At 36.8% G+C, this 20374-nt stretch overlaps 3 protein-coding genes and 1 pseudogene across 7 annotated transcripts in view; 1 reads left to right on the top strand and 3 right to left on the bottom strand.

The window, feature by feature from the left end:
• LOC108895087 (uncharacterized) overlaps positions 1-20374 on the top strand; it is a 36733-nt gene that overhangs the window by 6883 nt on the left and 9476 nt on the right. Inside the window, exons 7-10 of the mRNA XM_018693752.2 lie at positions 255-406; positions 704-821; positions 942-1271; positions 1449-1778. Coding sequence (XP_018549268.2) covers positions 255-406; positions 704-821; positions 942-1271; positions 1449-1778 — 930 coding nt within the window. The remainder of the gene's footprint in view (positions 1-254; positions 407-703; positions 822-941; positions 1272-1448; positions 1779-20374) is intronic.
• LOC108895096 (signal-regulatory protein beta-2-like) lies at positions 6057-8930 on the bottom strand (annotated as a pseudogene).
• Positions 10353-13128, bottom strand: LOC108895097 (uncharacterized). 5 transcript variants are annotated; one of them, XM_051072514.1, is made up of 7 exons: positions 12618-12711; positions 12200-12502; positions 11950-12067; positions 11720-11823; positions 11428-11562; positions 11282-11337; positions 10353-11136 (listed from the first exon to the last, which is right to left on the bottom strand). In XM_051072514.1, the coding sequence occupies exons 1-7, from the start codon at positions 12658-12660 to the stop codon at positions 11002-11004; spliced, it is 894 nt and encodes a 297-aa protein (XP_050928471.1). In that variant the 5' UTR covers positions 12661-12711; the 3' UTR covers positions 10353-11001. The 5 variants fall into 5 exon arrangements, 4 of the variants coding, with proteins under 4 accessions (XP_050928471.1, XP_018549279.1, XP_018549278.1 ...); XM_018693763.2 differs by having other exon boundaries at positions 11428-11559; positions 11720-12067; XM_018693762.2 differs by having other exon boundaries at positions 11720-12067.
• On the bottom strand, positions 16244-18565 carry LOC108895065 (uncharacterized). Its single transcript, XM_018693729.2, has 6 exons — positions 18496-18565; positions 18020-18349; positions 17459-17815; positions 17187-17318; positions 16993-17051; positions 16244-16879 (listed from the first exon to the last, which is right to left on the bottom strand). Exons 1-6 carry the CDS (start codon positions 18536-18538, stop codon positions 16754-16756), a joined length of 1047 nt encoding a protein of 348 aa, XP_018549245.1. The 5' UTR covers positions 18539-18565; the 3' UTR covers positions 16244-16753.

Genomic DNA, 20374 nt, shown 5'->3' on the forward strand with positions numbered 1-20374 from the left:
ATTGTTTGTCTTTGTGCAATATATATATAAAATGCATCACACCATGTATCTCAGAGAAAATATTTACAGGCTGGATGTTAAACAAGGCATTATAGCAGCTAAAAACTCAGCATCAAGGACATTTTTAACAATGATGATCCCAGATGCATGTGTTGAGACATTCAGGCCATCACAGATTTGAAAAATTTTGGACTATAAGAAGCAACCCCTCACAGAGGACTTTTACATGTCCTTTGCGTGTTTTGACTTATTAGGGAAATGGATAGACTGCCACAGGATCACTATGGACTATGGATTTTGGCTCACAACAAACACACCATCCCTGCCATACTGGACCAGCATCAGTTTACCTACCAAACAAACAGATATGATGTGGTATATCACCTCCACCTCTTGTGGTCTCTGTGTATGTTTAGGGGTTGTGTACTTCATTTAGACTTCATTTTGGACTGTTGATTCTCTAATTTACAATCACTATCACTGAATTTGCTGTCAATACTGTTTATACAGTTTCACAACTTCTTCAAGAAAAAATGCCCTCAAAATGCCGGAAAAAAAAGGCGTAATTGAAGCGAGTGAGTGAATGGACAAAAGGAGGTCAAATGCTTCACAAAGACGAGGATGAGACCAATGTGACAGGAAGTGTATTGTTAAATCTATTCTGTTATAACCAATCAGACGCATTTGTCAGTGTTACATATAGTACTGTGGTCACGTCACATCCCCTCTTTTACCCACTGAAGTACCAGTGAGGTTCCTGGCAAGAGACAATGTCAAGATGATCCTGTTATGGGTAACATTGCTTGTTCTTCATCAAGTATGTAAGTACTATCTGATTCAGTGTCTTCAGCTAAGAATTTTCATGTCAACTAGATGTGAGGAAGTTATATATGTTGTGTTTTTACAAGGTAAATTTTCTACATTTGTTTCATTTAATTCAGACTCGCTGGTTCCAGTGATCACAGTTCAACCTGGTGAATCTGTGACCTTCACATGTCCTCTGCCTAATGTTGAGATCAGCGGCAGACAAATTCACTGGTATAAGCAAAGTGCTGGGAATACTCCGAAAATAATTGCAACACTGCGGAAAACTTCAAAACCTGATTATTCACCAGAGTTTTTGGAATCCAGATTAGAGGTAACAAATGATAAGAGTTTTGTCAACCTGACCATTGTGAGGACGATTCAAGAAGATGAGGGAATGTATCACTGTGAAATCATGGAGTGGATTAGTCATCCTCTGTGGAGAGGGACATATTTGTTAATAAAAGGTAATAACGTGATCTACTTTTCTAAAGTTTTATAATGCTTCATCTTCAGATGTAAGATTTAAGATGATTTTTGAAGGTCTAATTAATTAAGGTCACATCTAAGATATATGAAAATTCTTCTCAGGCTTTCAAAACATGCTTGGGAAACCCCTTGATTTCACAGTTTTGTGTTTATAGGAAACTCTCGAAGGACCTCAAACTATACTGTTGTTAAGAGTCCAACAGCATCTGATCCAGTGACTGTCCAGTGTTCAGTCCTCTCTGAATCTGAGAACAAGACGTGTTCAGGAGATCACAGTGTGTACTGGTTCAGAGCTGGATCAGATAAATCTCATCCTAACATCATCTACACTGATGGAAATGATTGTGAGAAAAGATCTGACTCTCTGAAGAGCTGTGTTTATCGCTTCTCTAAGAATGTCAGCTCCTCTGATTCTGGGACTTATTACTGTGCTGTGGCCACATGTGGAGAGATCCTGTTTGGTAAAGGAACTAAAGTGGAGACAAGTATGTATTTACAGTTGAATCATAAATGAGTCATTTAGCCTGATTTAAATACATAAATGTTAATAAGTATCAAGTATCAAGAGATGGAACAAAACTGATTCTGTCTGATACTGGAGGTGAAATACATCAACATCAAAAAATAAACAAACAAACAAAAAAAAACCATAATGACTGATAAGTCTCCTTCTGTTTCAGAAGCATTATTATTTCCCTTTGTTTTCTAGAGCAAACAGGAAGTTCTGAATTTACTGCACTGATGATAGTAATAGTCTGCTTGGTCATTTCTGTGATTGGAAATGTTGTTTTCATCTGTTGCCGAACACCAGTGTGTGTAAAATTTAAAGGTAAGTGTAGGAAGTGGAACATCATACCAAGAAAACATTTTTAAACCCAAACCTGTTGAATCAACTGAGGATTGTTATTGAAAAGTCAGATTAAATACATAATATTCCCGTTTTCATTCATCATTAGGAAAAGAAAGTGCCTCTTTACAAAGAGAACATTCCAACTCGAGCCAACCAGTACTTGATATTGTAAGTACAGATACCAAATCACATTATTTGTTTTTATTTCATTTGTATGATACCAACATGATTAAATAATGAGTGTTTCATTTATTGCACAGACTAATGGTGAATATGATCAGAACTATGCCGTGGTACATTTTTCAAGAGGGAAAGTCAACAGAGGAAGGATGAAGAAAGAGTGGACTGAAGAAAGTGTGTACTCTCATGTTAAATGCTGAATGTGAACATATGTCTATGAAAAACTGTGGGTTAATTAATAAAACTGACGTCTGACAGTTATAATTAAATAAATGTTGTGTGTTCCTTTAACTTTATTGAGAACAAGCTGTTTCATGATAAAAGATAAAATCATAGCACACAGATGTGCTCTTTATGTTCTATCTTTACATTCAAACAATTACATCTAAGCTTATTATCTTAGTCCAAAATATTAATTTATTTTAATCTATCATGTCTGAGGATGTTGTTTGTAAAGAAAAACAATAATAAATGTAGTTTTGAGGAAGACTTAAGAGATATGTGGCTCCTATGATCCAGCCCCAGAATGATTTTGCTGGTAGTTTCTGTTTCATGATCAATAAGGCCTCAGTACCAGTGGTGTAGTGCAAAGTATACACAGGTATACTGTGTTCATCTGCTTATTTTCCAGTTGACATTGCATATACCTACTTCTAAATCCCTTCTGTTGTGTAGTGTTCAGTAGTGTGCTGAAAGTCATTTTTTTTTACTAGTTACGCAAAGGCATGACCCGACCTCCTGTGCTTCTGATTAACTAGTACTTGTTGCCTTTGTTGCATAGGTTGAGTAGGTTTAGGCAAGGGAAGTGATGATTGGTTGGGGATAGGGCAAGAATATGAGGGTAAGCCAATCAGATGCAGAGCTGGGTGGGTCATGTCTTCACTTTGCCTTCCTGGGTTAAGAAATATCGCCTCCTGCCCACCTGTTGGTTTACCTCAAAGACTACTTGCAAAATGAGACAGTAGTAGTTCAATCAAGAGGGACCAAGAACAAGAGAGCATAAGAAAATCTCAGAAAATGTATTGTGCACAGGAGAGATATTTTTTGGCGCTTAGACCCAGGCAGTGGAAGGCCACCATGGGAAGCAGTTATATTTAAGTGGTGCCTCTGATATGCAGGAAACTTCCCCCCAGGGCCTAGATACTGGTGGTGGTGATAAGTCGAGTTGAGTCAAGTCAGTTTTTATTCATATAATGCTGAGTCACAACAGAAGTTATCTTGAGGCACTTTTCATATAGATCAAGTCTAGATCATGCTCTTTATGTTACATTATTATATTTACAGAGATCCAACTGTTCCGATCTGTTCCCTCATGAGAGGGAGAGGGAACTAAACTGAAAAGGACATAAATTGATCAGCACAACAACATTAACACCAGTTATCAGTATTAATGTTATAGCTGACTGGTGAAAATTATGAGTATACCCACTTCTCCAGGCACCACTACACCAACAACACCATCAAATTGACACAAACCAAAATCCCATCTACACCTAACACATGTTTGGATGGAATTCAGTGATTCTGGCAAATGTTTGGAAATCAGAATAACCAACACTTCCTTTGCAAAATAACAGATCACAGCAGTGGCAACACTGTTTTATTGCCATAGTTTGATACAGTTCCGAATTATGTTCACAAATAGTTTGCATAGTTGCACAACAAAATCAAAGAACAAGTAACATGCATAACTTCTAAAAACATTTACCTACAGCTGCTTCATGGTCATGTGGTGTTCGCTTCCAATCAAGAGTTATACATAATGTTGCAATAAACGTATTTTCTGATCTGACTTTCTCTCCTCTGACACTGGTTACAGTAAAGGACAATGACTGATACCTCATCTCTCCCTCATTTCCTGTCATCTCCCTTTCACTGCTGTCTATAAAAATGCATATGAATGTAAAAAGAATAATGTTCTCCGATATTTAGTCTATCTGATTCAGAGGATTGGATAAACATACTGACTGACTAAAATTATGTACTATATAATATGTACAGTACTACCTAACAAAACCTTTAGCAAACAGATCAACTACATCTACTACATCATACTGTACAGTCACAAATGATAAAAACAGACCTGTTGACTCACTAATCCAGTCCAAAAGCCTTCACAGCAGCATAGATCTTCTCTCTCTCTCTGCTGCTTTTGCATCCTTTATTGCACCACCACCATCTTTCATCATGGTGAATACGACAGCAGAATAAACCAACATGTCTTCATGTCTCTGAGAAAATATAGAAGAAAACAAAGTTAGAAAACCTTCATGGCATTTTTTTTTGATAAAGTTAATCCTATCTTTAAATACTTTACCTGTTTCTGACCTCCACTGTTTTTGTGCAGGGCAGCAGCAGCTGGATTATGAAAGGGAAAATAAATAAATAACAATAAATAAGACAATTTTAATGTAATACTTTGGGATAGAGAAATATGAGTTACTTATTTTACCACTGCAACAGTCACACTTGTTTTTCTTGATGGCGCAAATGAGGAAGACGATAACAATCAGACTCATAGCCATGACAGTACACAGCAGAAAAATAACTGTACTGGCTGTTCGTGACCACATGACCACTGAAACAAGGTTGAAACAATTAGTAAAAGTAAATTATGTTTTATGTCACCAACTTACTTTCATAATTAAATGTGCAAATTTCCTCATTAACAAAACAAAAATTCAGGTACCTTCAATCTCCAGTTTTGTTCCATCTCCAAAAATGATCTCTCCACATGTGGCCACAGCACAGTAATAAGTCCCAGAATCAGAGGAGCTGACGTTCTTAGAGAAGTGATAAACACAGCTCTTCAAGGAAGAGAATGTGCATCAGGTTTCTTCTCACATTCATCAGGTTTATTTCCATCAGTGTAAATAATGTTAGGATGAGATTTATTTGATCCAGCTCTGAACCAGTACACACTGTGTACTCTCCTGAACACGTCTTGTTCTCAGATTCAGAGAGGACTGAACACTGGAGAGTCACTGAGTCTCCTGGACGAACTGGATCAGATACTGTTGGACTCTGAACAACAATATAGTTTGATGTCCTCTGAGAGTTTCCTATAAACACAAAAAACTTTGTGAAAACAAGGGGATTTCCAAGTGGAGCTACAATAAGGACAAAGCAGAGGAATTTACCTCACTAAATATTGATTCTGTGTGTGATGCAAGTGACTCTTAATAGTATTTCAAAGGTTATTTTCTTTACAAAAATCAAGAGAACATCTGGAAATTAAGAAATGAAATGTATCTTAGATATAATCTTAACTGGATTGAGATTTGAAGTTTAGACATACCATTATTTTTCTTAAAAATTAAAAAGGGTAGCTTTAGGTCAATGAATGAAGCATTATAAAACTCACATTATTACCTTTTATTAACAAATACATCCCTCTCCACAGAGGATGACTAATCCACTCTGAGATTTCACAGTGATACATTCCCTCATCTTCTTGAATCGTCCTCACAATGGTCAGGTTGACAAAATTGTTAGCGTTAATTACCTCCAGTCTAGCCTCAAACTCAGGTGTATAATAAGGCGGCTTATACTGATCAGTCACAACATGAACACCAGTTAACACCAGGTCACTGATCTGTACCATAGTCAAACAAAGTAAATCCCATCTATACCTAACATGTGATTGGATGGATTTCAGTAACTCTGACGTGTTTTTTGGAAATCCTCTGAATAACCTGCTTTGCACAATGACAGATGACACCAATAGCAACACTTTGGGGCCAGAAAAATATTTTTTTATTGACATTGCTGCACAACAAAAACAAAGAAAAACTAACATGCATACATTCTGTAGACATTTACCTACAGCTGGTTTATGGTCATGTAGTGTTTGCTTCCAAACAAGAGTTATACGCAATGATGGAATAAACTCACCTCCAAATGTGCTCTGATCTGACTTTCTCCTGACACTTACAATGCCAGAAGCTTACTGATACAGGTCCCTGAATTAATATTTGGTGAAGGGATCTTTGATGCATCTCTCTCTCATTTCCTGTCATCTCTTTACTATTTGTAAAAATGCAAAGTAAAAAATAAAAATTAAAAGTCAGAACATGAAACACAAACATAGCACAGTAATCAGGTGTGGATTACTTTTCTCAAATTTAAACTCTCTAGATCTCTCTAATATTCAGTCCACCTACTATATTGGTGCCAGAACTGATTCAGTGGATTGGATCTACTAACTTTTTCCTCTGATGTATGTCACTAACCATCACTATAAGTTTGCTGTTTACTTCAATGGGAGAGAAAAAAAAAAAAGAAATTCACAATTGAGATACAAATTAAATTGCATATATTTATAATCACCATCAATGGCAATAACCTGATTTGATCCACGTTTTTTCTTCAAGTGGAGAAGAATTGAAAATAACACAATTGCTTTCTATTTTAAAAACCTGATCACTTTGCCATGTTTGTGTATTTTCTTTGTGTCTATATGCATTTTCTACAGACAGTAGAGAGATGGCAGGAAATGAGGGAGAGAGAGATGCAACAAAGGTCCCTGACTAACTTGAACTGAGGATGTTGCAGCTAGGGGCCGCCCCTTGCTGTGTATTTTTCAAGTTTGTACATTTGCATGAAAAAGAGACATTCAGTGACGTTCAGTGCTATATGTACAGTACTTCCTAATAAACCCTTTATCTCTAAACATCAACTACATCATACTGCTCAGTACAGAATGATACGAAGCAGACCTATTCACTCACTAATCCAGTCCAAAAGCCTTCACAGCAGCATAGATCCTCTCTCTCTCTGCTGCTTTTACATCCTTTATTGCACCACCACCATCTTTCATCATGGTGAATATGACAGCAGAATAAACCAACATGTCTTCATATCTCTGAGAAAATATAGAAGAAAACAAAGTTAGAAAACCTTCATGGCATTTTTTTTTTTGATAAAGTTAATCCTATCTTTAAATACTTTACCTGTTGACTTTTCTGACCTCCACTGTTTTTGTGCAGGGCAGCAGCAGCTGGATTATGTAAGAGAAAATATATAGATGACAATAAATAAGACAATTTCAATGTAATACTTTGGGATAGAGAAATATGAGTTACTTATTTTACCACTGCAACAGTCACACTTGTTTTTCTTGATGGCGCAAATGAGGAAGACGATAACAATCAGACTCATAGCCATGACAGTACACAGCAGAAAAATAACTGTACTGGCTGTTCGTGACCACATGACCACTGAAACAAGGTTGAAACAATTAGTAAAAGTAAATTATGTTTTATGTCACCAACTTACTTTCATAATTAAATGTGCAAATTTCCTCATTAACAAAACAAAAATTCAGGTACCTTCAATCTCCAGTTTTGTTCCATCTCCAAAAATGATCTCTCCACATGTGGCCACAGCACAGTAATAAGTCCCAGAATCAGAGGAGCTGACGTTCTTAGAGAAGTGATAAACACAGCTCTTCAGAGAGTCAGATCTTTTCTCACAATCATTTCCATCAGTGTAGATGATTTCAGGATGAGATTTATCTGATCCAGCTCTGAACCAGTACACACTGTGATCTCCTGGACACGTCTTGTTCTCAGATTCAGAGAGGACTGAACACTGGAGAGTCACTGAGTCTCCTGGACGAACTGGATCAGATACTGTCGGACTCTGAATAACAGTATAGTTTGATGTCCTCTGAGAGTTTCCTATAAGCACAAAACTGTATGAAAACAAAGGGTTTTCCAAGCATGTTTTACCAAGCCTGAGAAGAATTTAAATATATCGCACATGTGACCTCATTGTAAAATAAGAATCCTGGAACTCTGATTGGAGCTATAATAAAGACAAAGCAGAGGAATCTACCTCACCTATGGTTTTAACGGGATATTATAAGACTTAGTGTGTGATGAAATGGTTATTTTCTTTTTAAAAAAATAAGACAATGTAGCATTGAATCAGTGGCTACAGCAACAGAATAAATTATTTTTGTTAAACATTAACACAGTGCAGCTTTATATCAGCGAATGAAGCGTGTGTAGATTATTAATGTACACTGTTACCTTTCAGTAACAAATATGTCCCTCTCCATACAGGACGACCAATCCACTCTGAGATTTCACAGTGATACATTCCCTCATCTTCTTGAATCAGTCCTCACAATGGTCAGGTTGACAAAACTCTTATCATTTGTTACCTCCAATCTGGATTCAAAGAACTCTGGTGTATATCCAGATTTTGTAACTTTCCGCAGTATTACAAGTAATTTCAGAGTATTCCCAGCACTTTGCTTGTACCAGTAAAACTGTCTGCGGCTGATCTCATCATTAGGCAGAGGACATGTCAAGGTCACAGGTTCACCAAGTTGAACTGTGATCACTGGAACCAGCGAGTCTGAATTAAATGAAACGAACAAAACATAAAACAGTAAATAGCAAAGGTGTAGAAAATTTGTGCATAAACGTATTTGCATAAACGTAATATATATTACCCCCACACATCTAGTTGGCATGCAAATTCTTAATTGAATACATACATCAGATTAGATAGCACTTACATACTTGATGAAGAACAAGCAGTGTAACCCATAACAGGATCATCTTGACATTGTCTCTTTCCAGGAACCTCACTCGTATTTCAGTGAGCAAAAGAGGTGGTGTCATTGGCTATCACAGATTCAAAAGTGCGCTTCCTGTCACGTTGGTGTCATCCTGGTCTCTGTGAAGCATACGACCTCTTTCTTGTCGATTCACTCGCTCATTTTTATAATGTCAGAGATTTTTGTTCTTCTGAGTTCAACAGCTGCAACCACCACTGATTTGCAGACTTGATTAAGTTTGATTTGTCTAAGTTGTGAGTAAAATATTGGTTAACTTGCATAATATCCTGTGTGGTTTCCACCTGGACTGTGACAAGAAAAGCACCTGGTTTCAAGTTTTTCTACAGTGGTTTTTCGTTGGTTACCCAAATGTGATGTGACCAGTGACCTCTAACCACCTGACCACAAATACCTTGGAAAGCAATAAGTTTATTTTCCTGTCTACACTATTTCCCCCTGGATATTGACCCGTTTAAAACAGAAAACAATATTCAGCTTTAACAAGAACAACAACTCTACAGCCACCCACAGTGGCACAGTACTAAAAGTGCCCACACCAGCACTTTCCCTGCTAACATTTTAATGGTGAACAGGTGTACACCATGTTCACCATCCTAGCTTAATTTGTCGACATGCAACATTCGTAAATTAGCACAAGACACAAAGACAGGATGGGAATGTCATTGCTCTTTCAGGTATTTAGTCGTCAACAAGAATTACATTTTGACCTGATGGTGGCATGGGAGGAAAAATCAGGGAATGTCTGTAGTTATTAGAATACATTTCCTGTACCATGGATATCTGCATCATTCCATAAATGTAAATCCAGCCAATAGTTTTCAAGACATTTTGCTAAAAATCAGAAATTTCAACCTGCTAATATTGCTGGAGGAAAAGTCAGGATATCACCAACTATTTCAGAGCAGACTTGAACACACCACATGACCTTTATGATATGAATGTTGCCTGTGGAGTGCCTCATGGTTCAATTCTGGGTTCACTAGTTTTTAGTCTTAAGCTGTATTTACATTAACATGGACATGTAAGTTGAAACTGAAGTCCAAGGTCATTATTTTTACGTCTGTAGTATACACATGACATACACGGAAGCAAAAGATCGTTCTCCACAGTGCACAGTGCAACACGATAGACAATATGGCACTTAAAGTCACAGATGACTGGTCAGCCATAGTCATGTTATGTTGGTACTGCTGAATATGTTTAAGTGCAATAATAATCCTTTCCTGCATACTGTACAGTATATTTTTAATGGCATTTCTAGTAATAATATGATATTAATAATAATTTTGTGTCACCCTCCTCCATTATTGCATATGTGGATAGGGATGATATTTATATTTTCACTATATTCTTACACCATGGACTGTAAATGTGTCAACAGATGAGCATGTTTAGTCTTAAAATTAGTTACAAGAAACAGTAAGAAATTTAACATGATTACATCAAGAATTATTGTTTTAATAGTTGTTTATGCTGTGTTATATTCATTTACTCATTTAACAATACTTTCAAGCTTCTCACACTGATTTAGGTGTATAGCTATGCAGAAGCAAAATGACAACAGACAGTTTTAGTAAATGGCAAATTAAAAATCAAGTTTTTATTATAGCATCTGGTTATTAAATGTATTTGTCTATTCAGAATGAAGCAACACATCTACTCACCCATTTCCTGTCAGTACATTACAGTACTCTGACATGACATTGGAACATAGACGTGGGTCATTGAAGAAGTTTACAGACTTGAAAATAAATATAAATATTCATACAAACAGACAAAAGAACAAACAACTTTGATAAAAACTGTGCAATTAAATGAATGTTTATAGATATGTGAGTCCTACTACATAGGTCTAGTGGCAAAAGCTTAACTGTTACATGTACTTATTTTGTGTTATGATTAACTTTCTTTACAAAACCACATTATGTCAAAAAGAAATATTATTTTTAGGTTATCAAATATACATGGATATTTTTCTGTTGACTTCAGAGGTGAAATTAAGTTTCAGTGTGCATTTCCCTCACAGTGTGCCAACAAAATTATATCAGTATCAATTAACAAATGCAGTGTTTAGATGATCAGACTATTAATCCAACCCAAGAGTTCTGACATCAGTGTAGATACTCTCCTCTTCTGTCGTTTTTGTATCCCTTGTCACTGTTTTACTAGCTTTTCTACTGGTGAAGGTTGGTGCAGAATAAACCAATGAATCCTCATCTGTCTGGGGAAACATTACGGAAAAATGGCAAATGGCAGATATTAATATTTATACAAGCAGAAAAACATGATAACATGTTTACTCACAGTAAATATGTTATCAAACATGTATCAGTTTTTGAGCTATATCTCTTCTTTGTATACCTTACCTGCTGACGCTCCTGATTACCACTGGCTGTTGCATTAGTTTGCAGAGCAACAGCAGCTGTATCACAAAATAAAACCACAGTGTTAGGGAAGATGCAACTTTACCAAATATTGTTTGATAGATCGATATATGAGTGACTTCACTTACTGTAACAGCGATAAGAATTTTTCTTGAGTTTCTTGATTAAATAAATGAGAAAGGCTATAACAATCAGACTTATAGCCAAAGCAGCACATAACAGACAGAGAACTGTTTTGTCCTGCACTTGGTCAACATTTACTGCTGAGATAAAATGAAAAAGAGCACAAATGAAATGAAAAATTAATTGGTAGAAGTGTAACTTATAATTTATCATATGATGTCAGAGAACAAATTCTTAAGCCCAATCAAAAACAAAAATAGTTATTTTTCTTATTATATGGAAATATGATGCACTTACCTTCAGTAGTGAGATTTGATCTCTTATCAGAGAATCTCTCTCCACATTTGGCCACAGCACAGTGATAAGTCCCAGCATCAGAGCAGCTGATGTTCTTCAAGAAGCTGTGGATACATTTATTTGTTGAGACTCCCTCTGGGTTCGTTTTATTCTCATAAACACTGTCTCCTTGAGTATAATTAAAACTTGGGAGAGACTGATGTGATCCAGCTCTAAAACAGCACATGTACTTTTCTTCTAGATGTGTTTTGTTCTCAGAGTCTGAGAGGACTGAACACTGGAGAGTCACAGAGTCTTCTGTGTGGACTGGATCAGACGTAGGGATTGCAGTGGTAACAGGTTGTGGTCCTGGGAAATTAAAAAAAAATATTAAAAAAAAATTAAACATGAATTTTTACATGAAAGACATACTGACACATTTTTTAAAACAAAACCATATTAAAGGAATCTGAAAAATCTGTTACTTTTTGCTGTATTTACCTTCAACTCTCAGGTCTGTTCCTTCTAAAAATATTAATTCTCCTTGTTGTGTTTTCACACAGTAGTAAACTGCTGCATCACTTAGCTTTGCTTTTCCAATATGCAGATCAAATGTTCCATGCCCCTCGGTGGCTGTAATGCGAGGATCAGGCTCGTAGCTATATGTTTTTCCTAAGATTTTAGGAAGGTTTCCTGAAACAAGCCTGATCCAAAACAAGGTTCCTGAACCTATGCGGGGACATGTCAGGTGTACATCATCTCCAACACGAACAGTCTTCGTCTCAATCTGCTTGCCTGTGCATCCTGAAAAGACATTAAACAGAGGGATGAAGAAACATATGCCATCTTCTAAATTACTGTAAAAGAATGAAAATTCTTTAAATCTGGAATAAGTCAGACCTTTCTTTATATTACTTACGCCCCATTCTGAGCATCAGCACTAAACAAAATATGACCAGCATTTTCTCCTTATTCCACGTGAGACTGCTGAAAATTATACCGCCTTAATCAATGATTCATCTTAATGTAATCATATCAAGTGGGAGGAGACAACTTCAGAGCAGTCTGATTGGCTTTTCGTTACGTTGGCGTTTCACTGTGCTACCTCAATGGAAATAATATCAACCATCTTTCCAACCAAAACACATGAAACAACACCAACAGCAAGCTTTTGTTTCATGTTTCATGGTGGGTTTCTGTAAATGAAACTCACAGTAAACATTTCATGTTTCATGGTGGGTTTCTATAAATGAAACTCACAGTAAACATTACCGTTTACAATGTCACTGCTGGGAAATTTAAAAAAAAACCAAAAACCCACCACCTCATGGCTCTGACGCCATATGATGTTGATGTGAAGTAATTCTCCAGTTAATCTGACAGTGGTCCTCAGAGCTGTCAAGAGCACACACATATATTTCCAGGTGAAATATAATTAAATCCCATGGAAGTTACCAGAGGTCGAAAACATTTGTCTCATTTTCCTTGATGCAAATAGGAGGAAGTGTAGCAGGTTTTGTGTTGTGCACAGCTGTGCTACCATATTTATGTGGGGTTTATAACCTAGTTTCTAAGAGCCCTAAAATAGACTGCAGGTGCTGATTTCTTTTGTGATTTGAGGGGTGTGACCTTGTCTTCACTATGATGTTGAGAGAGCCTGCAAACCATGACCATGTTCAGTGACTAAGATTTAAAATGCTAAGTTCCATTTTTATTAAATTATTGGTTAGTTATCTTTCATGACATGTATATAGTATGGCTAAGTTTAGGGAATGATTACAGTCATATGAAGATGAGCATGCCACATAAGTGATGCACTACTTCCTTCTATGGCAGAACATTGGATTGTATGTTTAATGCAATATGGCTCTAACTCTTGCATATTGTATATAATGCTCACTCTTTTACATCATTGCCATCTTTGGATATAACTGATGAACTGGATCATTTCAGAGGGGTTTTGATACCAGTAGCCTTTAAATACAAATCTATTGCAACAGCCCACAGTCAGCTGTAGCAGAACACATCAGCAGGAATGACACAGCAGACAGAGTGGGAGTGGGCTGTGTCACTGCTCACAGAAACTCATTAGCTCATTGGAAATTTAGACCTTTTGAAACAACTGGCCTGCCTGTTTTTATCCATGTGAATCTGTGTGAAAGGCCACAAAAAATTAACCTGGCTGAGGTTTGAACCCAAGATCTATTAGTGAGGCAACATGATAATTGCTGAGAGATTATGCCTACAGTGTTATTTTTTATAAAAAAAAAGGTTGACAAAAAGTGTTTAACTTGCATTAAAATAATAATAAGGCAATTCACATTTAAAAATCACAGGAACAGAGGAACCGACAAACCACAGACACACTAAAATGACAGTACAGTAGGGGTGTATGGAGAGTGAAAGCAGAGAGACAACCAAACGGTCAAAACTGTGACATTTATGGGCCCAGCACGTTGTGGTTTGTGGCCATCAACAGGACAAAACACGTTGGTTTGACAATAAAGTTGTTCCTAATACAACAAGTGTTACTTTTAAATAATATCATATTGTTAAATTAATGATCCCCTGACACAAATACACTTACTGTTACTATAAACAGAAAGGTGAACACAGGAAAAGTAACAACTGTAAAATGTAATTTAGGACAAAAGCCTTGCAGTAACTACTTTAATCTACTCTGAGTCCTGCTTTGTGCTTTATCTTTGTGTCCACACTGCTGCTTGCATTTGACACACAAACCGACACAGATGAACACACATTCACAGTAACCACCGACAAACAAGTGATGCATGGAAACTTAAGCACTGCTGTGGCCGAGGTTTCAAACTAAGGTGTGAATACAAAGGGGCTTTTCTTCCTCTCTTGCCCTCTGTTTTTTATGTCAGGAAGCTGGGCCTCTACTCTTGTTTTATCTTTTTTGAAAAAAGGTTATAGCAGTATAAACAGGAATATACCACTACAGTTTACTGCTCTGATTATTATTAATATCACCTCAACTAACAGGAATAGTTAAAGGGTACAGATAGGACTTATTCACACACGCCTGCTCATTTATGTGGTGTGATGACTATTTTTTCATCTCACTTTTCTGCGGTTTGATACATTTCGCTGGCAGCTGCTGCGAGAGGGAGGAGGTGCTAATCACTCATTTAGTCCTGATCACTGTGGCAAGAGCAGGAGTTTAAACTGTGGCCTTAGATTTGCTAAATTATTAAGAAAAAGGCAAGGTCAGCCTTGTTAAAGTCTGCTTCAATATGCATCATTCGGTGTGGTGATGGACTGGCAGCCTGTCCAAATTAATGGCTAATGAAGTTAGAACAAAACACAAAACAGAGAATATTGATATTTGTACATTTTAAGATTAAAGCTGCATATAGTTGTAGATGCCTGTGGTTGCATCTTTAAAAAATGCTAAACAAGAATTATTGTACTTTAAACCAGCACATGAACAAGGAAGTAAAAGGCTGCATGTAGCTCTCCCCTCACTATATATCCTGTTGAAGCCCATTGTCAGATCTGTTCTGAGTAAACAGCTATAGTTGGTCAAAGGGCGGAGAAATGGCCCACCACAAGCCTGTGCTGTCAGTGTAGCTGCTACATGTGGTTTTACTTTACAAGGCAGATATGCAGATTTAAAAAATGCTGTGAGACCAGGAAAAATGGAGTGTAATTCACTTTATAGTTGCTATCATTCAACATTTTTCCAACATTTATTGTGACTACGACATAAAAAGCTTTCTATGTGTTTTGTTTGCCATAATACGCAGCAGCTCACTGACAAAACAACTCACCATTTGTCCGCCAGTCTCCCTTTCTCTCTCTCTCTTTCTTTTACTTTGTCTCCATGTGCACGTGACAAAGATGCAGAGTGTAGCCCACAGGCACCGCCTCCACTGTAGCTAACATTATTTCAAATGTACTGTTTCCCTCTTCCTACTGTCCAAATGCTCTCTCATATCAAACAGCCTCTTTATATTGACATTTATTTCAGTGTTGTATGGATGATTCAAACATAACAACACAAACACCAGGTCAAGGATGAGTTTAGCCTAGCTTAGCATAAACACTGGAAGCAAATCAGATCAGCCTAAGCTGACAGAGAAAAATACAGCTTTCAGAGAGGTCACCAGTGATGAGATAGTTGCTGAAGTCAAGCAAGTTGTGGTGATACTGTATTATACTGTGAAAACAAACAGTAAAACATTGATCAGTAAAAACAGGCAGGCAAACGAGACAGTATATCATCAGTAATGTCGGCATCATTAAAAACATATCAGTCTAATTTCAAATCATACATGTGGCACTGTTCTACATAATCTGGACCACATATTCAGTGACTGCAGATCTCAGTATCCATCAGCCTTGTTTCAAATTACTTATTATTATTGTAATATTAATCATTATTGGTCATCCCCACTCCCAAATTTAACATGAGACAAAAATAATGCAATCATAAAAGCAAAGAAATTTGAAATGCCACTAGGTTTTTAGTATTGTATTAGATTTAGTGAGTTTGTGTTTGAAGGAAAGAAGCAACTCATGTCCACAAACATCAGTTTTATTTAATACAATAGTTTTACACTGCATTTACACATAGTTAAGGGACTTAAAACTGCATATGGGACAAAAGAGACCGGAAATATCCCTAAACCGACCACTCAAGTTAAATCTTTCAAAAGGCCTGTTTGAGTGGAAGCGTGATCAACCGCCTGAAGATAAAAAAACAAAAAAGCTGAGAAATGAAACAAGACCTAATAGGTAATACACAATGCTGTCGATACACAAAGCCATTAAACATGTGAAAAAATGTGAGCATTTTTGCATCATTATAATTGACGCCTGTTTAGAAAATAACAGCTTCAAAAGTCATTCAGTTATGGAAAGAGACTGGAGAAAATATTATAATTATACATTTAAGATTTTTATGGTTATCAAAATAAAATACGCTTACCAGTATCAGATGTGAAATTGATGTGAGGCGTGAGGTGTGATGTGCACAAATAGTGCGTGAGCATTTATTAGCTAATTCTGTGTTTGGATTATTAATCTTTTTCAAAGGCCCCTGACATCAGTGTAGACTGTCTCTCCCTCTGTGGTTTTTGTATTCCTTCTTTCTGCTTTGCCAGCTTTCTTTTTGGTGAATGCTGGAGCAGAATAAACCAATGAGTCCTCATCTCTCTGAGGAAATATACAATGAAGATGTTAGGAGATGGCAAGTCTTGATATTTCTGTACATAGAGAACAAAATGCCAGCAACTTTTGCAACTAAACGTGTTCTGTATCTACCTTACCTGCTGTCTTTGCTGATTACCACTGGCTGTTGTAGCATCTGTTTGCAGAGAACCTGCAGCTGTTTAAAAAAACAACAACGAGGATTTAAGATGAAATATGCCATAGGTTAGTTTACACAAATCAGCAATGTAAATCAAGAAGTTATCTTTTGCGAAATATTGTTTCATAGACTGATGTGAGAAACTTCTGTTACCTTTATAACAATCAAAGCTTTTCATCTTGATGGTGTAGATCAGGAAGGCTATAACAATCAGACTTATAGTCAAAGCAGCACATAACAGAAACAGAACTGTATTGTTCTTCTGTAAATCCCACATGTTGAGTGCTGAAACAATATGAGGACCACATAATAAAGTTATTTATGATTTGATAGGATGTCAAAATATATTAAAGAATTCAACCAGATTCTAAAACAAACTCAAGCACTCTTAATTTAGCTATTATATAGAAATGTTCCACACTTACCTTCAATGTCCAGTTTTGTTCCATTTCCAAAAATGATCTCTCCACATGTGGCCACAGCACAGTAATAAGTCCCAGAATCAGAGGAGCTGACGGTCTTGGGGAAGTTGTAGACACATTTTTGTAGAGAGTGAGCTTCACGGTTTTCTTCACAATGATCACTACTATTTCTATGAGTGTAAATTAAGCTGGGATGAGATTCATCTGATCCGGCTCTGAACCAGTACACACTGTGATCTCCTGGACACATTTTCTTCTCAGAGTCAGAGAGGACTGAACACTGCAGAGTCACTGAGTCTCCTGGATGAACTGGATCAGATGGAGGGACTTGAACAATTGCAGTGATATCAGGTTCAGGTCCTGGCAAATACAAATACAGAATTAAACATATTTTACTCATTCTATTTATAGAAAATTAATATTTTCCTATCAAGGATGGAAATACATATTTCTCTCTTTATAGAGTTGTAGAAAAATTAAACTGCTATTATAAATGGTGTTTGATAAAAGCATTGTAATTCGATTTTTTAAGGAGTGTGAGTCTGCTTGCTGTATTTCATTTACCTTTAATCCTCAGAAATGCTCCTTTCAAAAATGTCACGCCAAGTTGCTTTGCTTTTATACAATAGTAAACTCCAGTATCACTTAGCTCTGTTTTACTGATAAGCAGAATAAAAGTTCCCGGCTCTTGTTTGGCTGTGATGCGAGGAGTCTTATTAACACCATCATAATCAAAGGAAAATGTTCCTCCCAAGAACTCAGGCAAGTCTCCAGAAACAAGTCTGATCCAAAATAAGTTGATACTGTGATCAGATGTCTGTCGGGGACATGTCAACTTCACATCGTCTCCAACATCAACAATCTTTGTCTCAAAGATCAGATCATTGTTGCATTCTGTAAATTAAATTAAAAAGAACAGCGATTAATAACACTGATAGATTCATATGTGAACTGTGATAAATTGATACAAGGAAATGACAATATGCTCTAAATATATTGTCCAAAATATAAATGGAAAAAATGTGATTTTATACACTTACGTCCCGCTCTGAACAGCAGCAGTAGATGGAATATGATCAGCATTTTCCTGTTAATCCACTTGAGACGGCAAATAAATCAGACCATATTATAAAACAAATTGCCTTAATGTAACTAAATCAAGTGGGAGGGAACAATGTGAGAGCGATCTGATTGGCCTCTTGTTATGTTGGCTACCACAGTGGAAATCATATGAACCATTTTTCCGACCTAAACACATGAAACAACACCAACAGCTTTTGTTTCATGTTTCAGGGTGGGTTTCTGTAACTGACGCTGAGAGTAACCAGGACAGGTGATTTGTTTTTATGTGAACTGCAGTAATCCAAAACAATCTTCAATCATTCTTCATTTTATTCTAAATTTCAACAATATCTGAATGTACCTTTCAGGTGATAATCACTAATAAGGTCAAGCTGTTTTGGGCTCGTGCAGGTATTGTCACCCACGTCATTGGGGTCATATTAGAGAATTTCACAAGGGGGCGAAGATGATACAATTTACACAATACTGCACATTTTTGTGTTGTTTGTTCTGTAGTGTGTTGCTTTAATTCACTGTTGTACCACCATAGTTATTGGGGTTGTATCCTGATTTTCAGAAACACAAAAATAAAGAGCTAGTGCTAATCTGTTTTATGATTCATTGCATTGCATTGTCCCTGTTACATGTCAGCACAATTTACTGATGTCATTATTTGCACCACAATTTGGTCCATTAAGTTAAATTAAATTTTCTGTACAGGATGGTTAAGGTGAGAAAAATATGGTGGTGGCAGATTAATTATGATTGAAGCCCCTGCAAACCCCAAATCTACCCTTACCGGTTTTTTACTTGTGTTGAATGATGATTTCAGATGTTCAATGCACTTGCACTTGACTGACATGTCAACCACTGACTGACTTATGCCAACAGACATCTTTATCATTATTTGCAGTGGCCGAGGTTTCAAACTAAAGTGTGAATACAAAGGGGCTTTTCTTCCTCTCTTGCCCTCTATTTTTATGTCAGGAAGCTGGGCCTCTACTCCTGTTTTATCTTTTTTGAAAAAAGGTTATAGCAGTATAAACAGCAATATACCACTACAGTTTACTGCTCTGATTATTATTAATATCACCTCAACTAACAGGAATAGTTAAAGGGTACAGATAGGACTTATTCACACACGCCTGCTCATTTATGCGGCGTCATGACTATTTTTTCATCTCACTTTTCTGCGGTTTGATATATTTCGCTGGCAGCTGCTGTGAGAGGGAGGAGGTGCTAATCACTCATTTAGTCCTGATCACTGTGGCAAGAGCAGGAGTTTAAACTGTGGCCTTAGATTTGCTAAATTATTAAGAAAAAGGCAAGGTCAGCCTTGTTAAAGTCTGCTTCAATATGCATCATTCGGTGTGGTGATGGACTGGCAGCCTGTCCAAATTAATGGCTAATGAAGTTAGAACAAAACACAAACATGAGAATATTGATATTTGTACATTTTAAGATTAGAGCTGCATATAGTTGTAGATGCCTGTGGTTGCATCTTTAAAAATGCTAAACAAGAATTATTGTACTTTAAACCAGCACATGAACAAGGAAGTAAAAGGCTGCACGTAGCTCTCCCCTCACTATATATCCTGTTGAAGCCGATTGTCAGATGTATTCTGAGTAAACAGCTTTAGTTGGTCAAAGGGCGGAGAAATGGCCCACCACAGCCTGTGCCTGTCAGTGTAGCTGCTACATGTGGTTTTACTTTACAAGGCAGATATGCAGATTTAATAAATGCTGTGAGACCAGAAAAATGGAGTGTATTCACTTTATAGTTGCTGTTGTCCAACATTTCTCCAACATTTATTGTGACTGCAACATAAAGAGCTTTCTATGTGTTTTGTTTGCCAT

This window comes from Lates calcarifer, linkage group LG8, assembly GCF_001640805.2.
Source record: "Lates calcarifer isolate ASB-BC8 linkage group LG8, TLL_Latcal_v3, whole genome shotgun sequence".
Lineage (NCBI taxonomy): Eukaryota > Metazoa > Chordata > Actinopteri > Centropomidae > Lates > Lates calcarifer.

Bases quoted from the DNA above. Each gene is read 5' to 3' on its own strand.
- LOC108895097 (XM_018693762.2), bottom strand. From the start codon at position 12,660: ATGCTGGTCATATTTTGTTTAGTGCTGATGCTCAGAATGGGGC. The intron at 12,503-12,617 runs GTAAGTAATATA...ATGTCTTTTCAG, and splicing joins GCTGATGCTCAGAATGGGGC to GATGCACAGGCAAGCAGATT. The intron at 12,068-12,199 runs GTAAATACAGCA...TTAATTTCCCAG, and splicing joins AACAGACCTGAGAGTTGAAG to GACCACAACCTGTTACCACT.
- LOC108895065 (XM_018693729.2), bottom strand. From the start codon at position 18,538: ATGCTGATCATATTCCATCTACTGCTGCTGTTCAGAGCGGGAC. The intron at 18,350-18,495 runs GTAAGTGTATAA...TTTAATTTACAG, and splicing joins GCTGCTGTTCAGAGCGGGAC to AATGCAACAATGATCTGATC. The intron at 17,816-18,019 runs GTAAATGAAATA...TGTATTTGCCAG, and splicing joins AGCATTTCTGAGGATTAAAG to GACCTGAACCTGATATCACT.